Consider the following 10978-nt stretch of genomic DNA (forward strand, 5'->3'; position numbering starts at 1 on the left):
GTGGTGACTCTCAAAGGCAATAGAGGGAGGAGTGCTCTCAACTCAAGTTGCATCTATTGCTTAAAATTTCAAGAGTGTCTACAAATGAGTGAAATTTTGGCTTTTATATGAAGCCATTAACACATGAGAAAGGAGAGCCATTGGATGGAGTGGGCCTTGATCTTGGCCCTTAGATTAAGCTTGGAGAAGGAGGCTTGATCTTGGCCATTGGATGATGCCTTGGAAAAGGAGGAAGCATTCCTAACCCTTGGATGATTTGGATCCATGAGGTGTAGGAAGAAGTGTTGACTTTCACTTAGTCCACCTTGGCTCTTTTGATAGTTCATGGCCAAATCTCCTATTGGGCTTAGTCAAGCCCAATTTTATCAATTGAACTACTCATACTTTGACTTATTATTCTAGAAAGCAAGGCCTAAACAATGGGCCAATCTTATTGCTACTCTATTGCTCTTTGATACACCTCTTCAAATCTTCATATCTTCTTTGGCCAATGTGAAGAGTGAGAGAAGCCCAAGTGGGTTTAGGCCATCACTACAAAAAAACATGTAAATATCGACGTTTATTTTTGTAATTTACGTCATTTTTAACTGTCGTTTTTTACTTGAGCGACGGTTTCCTGAAATGTCGTAATTCTTGCCGTCACAAAGTATAATACGGCGGTTATAGATGAACCGCCGCAACAACCGTCATTTTATACAACGTATAAAGTGGCGGTTTTACGAGGCAAAAAGCGTCAGTTAAAGCTGACGTAATATTTTTACTGGATGACAGATGTAATGTGAAAAACGACACTTTTAACTGACACTATTATCATTATATTATGACATTTTTAAATGTCACCAGTTTAATTAATTACAATTTATTATGAGATTAATTACGTCATTATCAAATGTATCAAATGACGTAATTTTAATATTTAATTATTTATTCTTTTTTAATATTTCTTATACTTTCATAATTCGATAAAATTATTTTTTCATGATAATTTAAAATATATAAAAAATTATATCAAATAGAAATTGATAAACTAAATTGATTCATTGTCAATATAACATAACTACATCAAAGTACCAATTCAAGCATTTGAAAAAAAAAAGACAACATTAAGAGTTCTAAAATATTCAAGCGTCTAAGAAAAAAAGACAACATTAAATGTCCTAAGTCTAAGGTGTTTTGCTTCCACCACTTGATCCTAGTATTTCATGCGGATTAAAAGTCCTAAGTCTAAGGTGTTTTGCTTCCACCACTTGATCCTAGTATTTCATGCGGAGATGGCACACCACTTTCAAGATCTGGTGCCTGCAATGAAGAAATAATATAGTATATATGAGTAAGGAAAACTGAAATAGATTATGTGATCCACACAATAAGTTTAAGTAATTTACTAATGTAAATTATAACTCATTAATAGATGGACATACCAAACCAGCAACCATTGCAGCAACATGTTCTGGAACATCTTCTTTAGAAGCAATATAGGCAAGCAGTGTTTGCACTTGGTTCTTGACAGTTGCAAGTTCATTTTCAATCTTCACAAACTTGTCTTTGTCATGTGGGGAAGCTGCATCAGGTGAAGCAAAGTTGATTCCTTTTATTCTTGTAGTTGATTGCTGAAAAGCAAGAGTAGGACACGCGCCATACGAAAGTCCTCTAACCCGACCTGGATGCTCTTTTCCAAATATGACACCAATAGGATCATTTGGAGATATTTCAGATGCAGTTTCCGGATTTTTCAACATCAATTCATCAATTTTTTCCTGCATAAAAATAGGAATAATAATTCAACTTTAATTCATCAATTTTCACTTTCCAATTTATTCTATCTCCAACACATCATTAACTGAATAGTGATTAAAGTGAACGAGAAGGTTTGAATTGATAACATGAATTGATGTTTGATGTTTGATGAGGGATAAGGACACGTATACGAGAAGGTTTGAAGAGTGATTAATTGAATTAAAAAGTATAACAGGGTTCATGAATCTGAGACTGATCAGAGGCTATCTATGTTATCCCAACATAGTGATCCAAATGGTAAAGTTTTTTGTTGAGAGAAGCAGTGACAAATAATAGTGGTGTAATAGTTTAATGTTGTAGTCAGTAGTAACATGGTTTCCTTTGAAGTAGCAGGTAGTGAATATAATGAAGGTTGTAGTGAGTAGTAACAGGGTTTCCCTCATCGAGATAAAGGTGTGTAAGAAATTTATTGAAGCAATAATGTCTTTAATTAAGTATGCTTTCTAGTGGGTTTACTGTGACAAATCAGACACATTGTTTACTTCTCAATTAGAGTATCAATCTACACTAATTAATATTCTCAATGCAATATGAATATTAGAGACCATGAGCATGCTAAACTACAATTGAATCATATAAAGTCCAACACATCACAAAATCAAATCTTGAACATCTGTAGAATATTTCAGACGTATCCAGCACAACCCAAAATCAAAAATATTTCAGACGTATCCAGCACAACCCAAAATCAAAAACACGAGCAAACACAACATTTCTATTGGAAATTTTGTTATGGGTTGTGGTGTACATATAGATTTTTAAATATTGAAGAACCCATGATTAAACAATACAGCAACCGCAACCTTATTTATTGGAAATTAATGATGACTATCTAGAAAGATTCGTACCTGTGTCTTTGACAAAATAAAACAGCTGTTGTTTTTGAAAAATAGCTCCTATAATTTGGCTACTACTTCATACTGAAAACACATTCTTTGATCACATCTTCATGTGGTATTTTGAAGTTGACTATTGAATAACTCTCAATTTTACGTTAGGTATCTTCCTTGTTGCATGTCTTCATCCCTTCAGAACAAATCATACTCAAATCACATGCTTCATAACGTTTGTTAATAAATTTCAGTCAAAAATACAGAATATGAAAACAATATGCATTGAAGAAATTAGTCTAATTATGCAGCTAATGTAGCAGAATAAAACATGTAAATAATTCTCAACCTATAAACATGGCATATCATGTTTATAACCAACACATCTGACAGTATCACATACATAGAGATGTTAACCTTGATAGAATTCTTTTATAAATCTCACGAATGAAGCCACTTGGCAATTAACATTTCTTAATTAATGTGAGTTATACAAAAAATAAAAGATACTAGGAGGAGAAATCTTGGTAGCCGTAATTTGTGTTGGGGATAAGATTAACGCTCCATCCAAGTCAATAAATAAATTGAGCACGAGCCCTGTTTTTTTGGTGACCATAGCTTAAATAGATTTTAAATAAAAGATCAAACACCAATGGATGTTAATAAACGAGTCTACCATATAACCGTGAGCTAGCACTTGATTTTTTATTCACTTCTTCAAATAGTCACTTCTCAACCCAATCCATTTGTATCTGGAACAATGGACTAAAATATACATGATAAGACAAAAGAAAAAAATATTAAACTTGTTTGTAAAGTTTGCCAGGATTTTTTCAAATCCAACCCCAAAAACTGAGAATTGCAAGTGACAAGTGATCCGCAAGCACAAGCAACAACGGCGAACTATGTACAATATGAAGATGAAATGCAATCAACACAATATGCGAATGCCACTCAAGCTCGACAGAAATAAAGCCATTCATTCATTCAAGATATTTTGACAAGGTATAGAAATCACAAAAATGTTGCTCGCACAGAAAACCCTAATCATAAAATTGGCCACTCAAATCAAAAATAGGCAAGATTAAATTCAAAAACGCAGCAATACTTTGATGAATGTCATACCAGAAACAGAAAAGGAGTGGACTGAGGCGCAAATGCGAGCAATCGAACCAAATAACCCAATCGAGCAAATGCGAACGGCGGCAATCGTGGACTGAGGCGCAAATGAAGGTGCAAATGGAGGCGAAGGAAGGAGAAAGGAGAAAGAGGTGAAATGAAAGAGGGGAAACGAAGAGGAGAAAAGGAGAAAGGAGAAACGGAGAGCGAACGAAGAGGTGAGCGAACGGAGAGGTGAGGGAACGTTCTGAGAGGTGAGTGAAGTGAAGTGAAAGGTGAGTGAAGTGAAGTGAACGCAGAGAGTGAACGAGAAGAGAGTGAAATGAGAAATGAGAGAGTCAAGTGAGGAGAAAGAAGAAAGACGCGAACGAGAAGAGAGTGAACGCAGAGAGTGAAGTGAGAGGGAAGTGATCTGGGTTCAGTCATTTGGGTCTCGTGATTTTGGAAACTTAAAAAATTTTTGGAAAGGTAAAAAAATATTAAATTGTTGAGTGGGAAAATGAAATAGAAAAGAGAGGGAACAAAGTTTTACAAAAAAAAAAGGAGGTATCGAGACAAAAGTAGGACAAGAAATAATTTCATAAAATTATAAAAATAATATTTTATATAAAGTGGCATTTCCAAATGACACAATTTTAAATATAATATGACAATGTAAAAGATGGTGGTTACAAACGCCATATTATACATGTACATTATGACTGTTATCAAACTGACGTATTATATTGTGAAAAGTGACAGTTTTAATTAACCGTCGTATTGAAAACATCGTTATATACATGATTTTTTGTAGTGCATCTTGAATGAAGCCTAATTGGATCTTTTTGAGCATGCTCCTTGTTATTGGGCCTCTTGATGGGCTTGGGCTTGAAGATGAATGTGGGCCATGTATTGGGCCTTGAGCATGATTTGGGCCTAGGCGTTGACCCAAGCTATAAGCCTTGTTGGGATCACATCAATAGTTCTTCATGGCATTGAGTTATCAGAGGATGAGGTTAAGGTCACGGTAGAGGAGGTTCTCATGTCGTTCGCTTTAGTTCTTATGCCAACAAATGAGGTATATATTGTGGCATAAACATTCCAATGTTTCCTCCTTGGCGTAGAGATTTGGCTGATTTTGACCCCCTAGTACAGACTCTCAAACCCACCATATACTAAACTTTTAAGTTTACATGTTTATTATATTCAAACTTAAATTATATTCCATTTTAACTGAAATTGCATTGATATAGGAAAATCCTCAACCAAAGAAGATTCCTCTCTCTTTGGACGATCCTCTTGGTGCATTACTCCAACTTGCTCAAATCATAAATCATAAGCCGATGCAAGTTCCTTGGGATTCTAACATTTTTGGGTGAGACCTTGAAATCTCACTTTACTTGCATTCCTAAGATGTCTTGGAGCTTGCACGGGACAAGAGGAACTGAATATTACCATTATTTAGTTATGGATTATGTAAGTCTTTCAGTCATTATATATAATTATTTGATTTATTTATCTATTTACTTATATCAAATCAATTTTATGTTTAGGTATTTGTCTGGTGTCACTAAAACTATGGGACTGAATGATCTATATGGGTAGAAGTTTGATGAAGGCAACAAGTTTGATGACACGCAAGCATATGTGACCAAATGCATTCAACACGGAAAAGAAATTTATTTTGTCCCTTATGTTGCTGGACAAGTCATTTTATTTAGCTTTTGAATATAATCTGTCATTTTAATGCATAACAATGAATTTATTTTCTTCTTAGGCATCATTGGCAGTTACTTGTGGTTTTCCTAAGGGAGAACCTTGCTGTGTGGTTTCCCTAACGGAAAATCTTTCTGTGTGGTTTTGCTTTTTGCACCGCCCTCCCCCCCAACTATCTTAGACAAGTGATAGATTGGTAAGAACCTCAATGTCAATCTTATGAATATTCTTTGTTATATAAAAGTATCCTAACTTATTCCCTTTATCATAGTTCAATTGTTGGACATAACATGTTGTTAGGGAGATCAACGGCTAAGGCAAAATGTCTTGCATGGTGTTCCCTCCAGGTTTGATATTTCTATCCATATATTTATAATTGTTTGATTTAATTTTCTTCCTTAATTAATTGTAATGTTGTTGATATAATGTAGTGTAACAAACAAACCAGCTTATATGAGTGCGGTGACTATATAATGCAATGGATGACAACCATTGTGCGTGCTCGTATTACAACTAATTGGTAAACGGTAATATATATTTGAATTAAAATGAATATTTTGCAATATTGTCTTTCTATATACTAACTTAAGTTAATGTCTTATTTTTTCATAATTCAAGAGTCTTGCGCCAATTCTCGCGAAGTCCATAAAGTTTGGTAGGATAGCATGTGCCAAACTTATAATTCATATGTAATATAGTATTGATTAGGATATGTATTTGGATTAAAGATGATTTTCCAATTGTCTTTTAAATGTATTTGGATTGTGAATGTTTCATAAAGTATTTTGTTCTAGTCTATGCTGGTTTTTGAAAAAAATATGCAAGTTTAAATGTCGGAATAACCATAAAACAAAAAATGTATTTAAAAGAAGCAATATATTAGGCCTCAATTCTTGCCATAACCAAGGCAAAAAAGTGGTATATGGCCTCAGTTCACACCACAACTGAGGCTAAAAGGTCTTCAAATTTTAAAATTATTTCAAAAATTGGTGACTATATGACTTCGGTTCATAATAAAACCGAGGCAGAAAATTTCCTTTATGGCTTTGGTTCATTAGATAACCGAGGTAGAAAGCTGTGTTTGTGCTTTGGTTCACACCCGAGGCCAAAAGCCACCCACTTTTGGCCTCGCTCTAATATGCCTCGGTTTTGGAACCAAGGCAAAATATCAAAACCAACCGGGACCAAAAGCCCTTACTGCATTAGTGCCTCTAATGATTCGGCCTTTATTTGGGCTTGGGCCTTGTTTTGGTATTGGGCCTTGAAATGGGCTTGGGCCGGATTCATCAAATTGGTATGATGTTTAATGTTTCAAAACTATTTTTGAACCAATTCACCAAGGTAGAAATACAAATTTGAGCAAGTAGCTCTAAGTTTCCCCAAAAATCACAATTTATATTATTGTCAACTAAACTACAGTTGAGCAATATTATGGTAGCACTGAGTGCCATTGTGTATTGCAGGTTTGGGAGCATTTTGGCTCCAAGGTGTTGAGCGCTAGATTCCATTGTTGAGTGCCAACTTTTTCGAATGGTTTGCTGTTGAGTAGTGACATGATATCATTGAGCGCCAAGTTTTGCAAGACGAATGACATTGAGTGTAACATCCTTACTTTTAAAGAACTATATTATTTATTTTATCCTCATCTTTAAAAATAAGATTTAGAAAATCTTTTATTCGTAATGTTTCATATTTTATCTAAATGTAGTTTGAACATTTATAGTAATAATAATAATAATAATAATAATAATAATAAATCAAGTAGCTTTAACAAATATTATAACTAAGTAATAATGAAAATAAATGATATAAAAAAAGAAAGAAAAGTTAGAGAAAGAGATATAAGTCTTTAGTAATGAAAGGAATCTTATCTTAATACATGATAAGATTACATTTAATGTATGCATTCATTACTTGGCACATGCATGGCTTGTAAATGGATGAATGAAATGAATGATGAAGGAAATATGAGATAAGATGACATAATGCACATGTATTACATTTAATGCAATGATTACTTTACAAAATTTTGGTTTATAAATAGGTTTCATGTGATAGGAATATGAAAGAGTGAAGAGAAAGGGAGAGTTATGTAAGAAAAAAAAGATATAAGGCTTATCTCTTCATTAATGAAGAGAATCTTTGCATTAAATACATGTTATCATAAGTGTGCACATGGTTTGCTTGTAAAAGAATGGAGTGAAAGAGAAAAAGAAAAGAAAAAGAAAGAAGATAAGGAGATAAGAAGGAATAATGTACATTTAAGGCAAATGTGATCATGCAATTAATGCACATGTATGGATCCTTGCACTTTGGCTTATAAACATAGGTGAAACGGGGAGAGAATGTGAATAAGAGATAAAAGTTATGTGAGAAAGGTGAGAAAGACACAAGAAAAGGAGAGAGAAAAATAGGGAAAATATAGAGAGAAAGAGTGAGAAAGTTTGGAACAAAAGATTCGTAGAAATCCTAGTCCTCTTAAAGTATTGTTAGTGTGCCCCTTCAACAATTAAAGATAAGGGGAGAGTTAGGTTAAGCTTTTTCTATGTTAATCTTGATAAACTCGTGTGTTATATTAATCTTTTATTTATTTTGAAATATATTTTTTTCCATTTAACTTATTTTTATTTATTATCCTCTTCATTTATTTATATTTATATTAATATTATTTAACTTATCTCAAGTTAAGTATTGATCCTATTTGTTTATTTCTTTACAGTTACATACTAGTCATGTTTATTTATTTCATTTAATTTATATCCAGTTATGCATTGGTCCTATTTATTTATTTTATTTAATCTATCTCCAGTTATGCACTGTTCATGTTTTATTTAATTTAAATCCAGTTATGCACTAATCATGTTTATTTATTTCATTTAATTTTATCTCCAATTATGCACTGGTCCTATTTATTTATTTCATTTAATTTATCTCAAGTTACGCACTGGTCTTGTTTATTTATTTCATTTAATTTATCTTCAGTTACGTACTAGTCCTATTTGTTTATTTTATTTAATCTATCTCTTGTTACGCACATGTTCTATTTTATTTTATTTTATTTATCTCTAGTTACGCATGGGTCCTGTTTATCTATTTTATTTTATTTATCTCTAGTTATGCATGGGTCATGTTTATCTATTTTATTTTATTTATCTCTAGTTATGCATGGGTCTTGTTTACCTATTTTATTTAATTTATCTCTTGTTATGCATTTGTCTTCTTTATCTATTTTATCTAATTATCTTCCGTCACGTACAGGTTGTATTCATTTATTTCATTTAATTTATTTTATATTAATTTATAGTTTATATTAATTTTTATATAATTTATTTTATTTTATAACATTCTAATTCATATATAAATTTTTTTTATAACATTCTTATTTTGTTTTATCATTATTTTATATTAATTTATAGTTTATATTAATTTTTATATTAATTTTTATATAATTTATTTAATTTTTATAACATTTTTATTTTGTTTTTTCATTATTTTATAATTTCAAAAATATAAAAAAAAGTAAAAGCAAATATTATTTTATTCAGTGAGCTTAAATAAAAGAAAGTTACTTATATGTTTTATTGTTATATTCTTTATGTATGGTGTATATATATTATTGGTCAAAATTGACATAACGTGATAGTCATCACATTTTATGATCTTTGAATATGTCGAAGAGTACGTCAGTTAAGAAATAATCTTAAGTCTGGTTTCAATAAGTTGAGATCATACCAATGTTAGAGTGTTTATATTTGGGAAGTTATAGTTTGGTACACTACGGGATGAAAGTCAAGGACCGTGGTGGGGTCTATGGAAGTTTTACCAAGTAGGTGAGTATTTGGATAGTTTAGAATAGCGTCCTAAACGAGGATATTCATAAGACAAACTTGGGACTACACTACAAAAAATCATGTATATAACGATGTTTTCAATACGACGGTTAATTAAAACTGTCACTTTTCACAATATAATACGTCAGTTTGATAACAGTCATAATGTACATGTATAATATGGCGTTTGTAACCACCATCTTTTACATTGTCATATTATATTTAAAATTGTGTCATTTGGAAATGCCACTTTATATAAAATATTATTTTTATAATTTTATGAAATTATTTCTTGTCCTACTTTTGTCTCGATACCTCCTTTTTTTTTTGTAAAACTTTGTTCCCTCTCTTTTCTATTTCATTTTCCCACTCAACAATTTAATATTTTTTTACCTTTCCAAAAATTTTTTAAGTTTCCAAAATCACGAGACCCAAATGACTGAACCCAGATCACTTCCCTCTCACTTCACTCTCTGCGTTCACTCTCTTCTCGTTCGCGTCTTTCTTCTTTCTCCTCACTTGACTCTCTCATTTCTCATTTCACTCTCTTCTCGTTCACTCTCTGCGTTCACTTCACTTCACTCACCTTTCACTTCACTTCACTCACCTCTCAGAACGTTCCCTCACCTCTCCGTTCGCTCACCTCTCCGTTCGCTCTCCGTTTCTCCTTTCTCCTTTTCTCCTCTTCGTTTCCCCTCTTTCATTTCACCTCTTTCTCCTTTCTCCTTCCTTCGCCTCCATTTGCACCTTCATTTGCGCCTCAGTCCACGATTGCCGCCGTTCGCATTTGCTCGATTGGGTTATTTGGTTCGATTGCTCGCATTTGCGCCTCAGTCCACTCCTTTTCTGTTTCTGGTATGACATTCATCAAAGTATTGCTGCGTTTTTGAATTTAATCTTGCCTATTTTTGATTTGAGTGGCCAATTTTATGATTAGGGTTTTCTGTGTGAGCAACATTTTTGTGATTTCTATACCTTGTCAAAATATCTTGAATGAATGAATGGCTTTATTTCTGTCGAGCTTGAGTGGCATTCGCATATTGTGTTGATTGCATTTCATCTTCATATTGTACATAGTTCGCCGTTGTTGCTTGTGCTTGCGGATCACTTGTCACTTGCAATTCTCAGTTTTTGGGGTTGGATTTGAAAAAATCCTGGCAAACTTTACAAACAAGTTTAATATTTTTTTCTTTTTTGTCTTATCATGTATATTTTAGTCCATTGTTCCAGATACAAATGGATTGGGTTGAGAAGTGACTATTTGAAGAAGTGAATAAAAAATCAAGTGCTAGCTCACGGTTATATGGTAGACTCGTTTATTAACATCCATTGGTGTTTGATCTTTTATTTAAAATCTATTTAAGCTATGGTCACCAAAAAAACAGGGCTCGTGCTCAATTTATTTATTGACTTGGATGGAGCGTTAATCTTATCCCCAACACAAATTACGGCTACCAAGATTTCTCCTCCTAGTATCTTTTATTTTTTGTATAACTCACATTAATTAAGAAATGTTAATTGCCAAGTGGCTTCATTCGTGAGATTTATAAAAGAATTCTATCAAGGTTAACATCTCTATGTATGTGATACTGTCAGATGTGTTGGTTATAAACATGATATGCCATGTTTATAGGTTGAGAATTATTTACATGTTTTATTCTGCTACATTAGCTGCATAATTAGACTAATTTCTTCAATGCATATTGT

At 32.6% G+C, this 10978-nt stretch overlaps 1 protein-coding gene across 1 annotated transcript; it reads right to left on the minus strand.

Moving 5' to 3' along the window:
- Positions 1–1013: 1013 nt before the first annotated feature.
- LOC146882139 (uncharacterized) lies at positions 1014–1791 on the minus strand. Its single transcript, XM_085667642.1, has 2 exons — positions 1422–1791; positions 1014–1299 (listed from the first exon to the last, which is right to left on the minus strand). The coding sequence occupies exons 1-2, from the start codon at positions 1761–1763 to the stop codon at positions 1225–1227; spliced, it is 417 nt and encodes a 138-aa protein (XP_085523768.1). The 5' UTR covers positions 1764–1791; the 3' UTR covers positions 1014–1224.
- Between the last annotated feature and the right edge of the window lie 9187 nt (positions 1792–10978).

The sequence above is a fragment of the Vigna unguiculata genome, chromosome 10 (assembly GCF_037176805.1).
Source record: "Vigna unguiculata cultivar grain cowpea cultivar isolate G323 ecotype 2 chromosome 10, ASM3717680v1, whole genome shotgun sequence".
Lineage (NCBI taxonomy): Eukaryota > Viridiplantae > Streptophyta > Magnoliopsida > Fabales > Fabaceae > Vigna > Vigna unguiculata.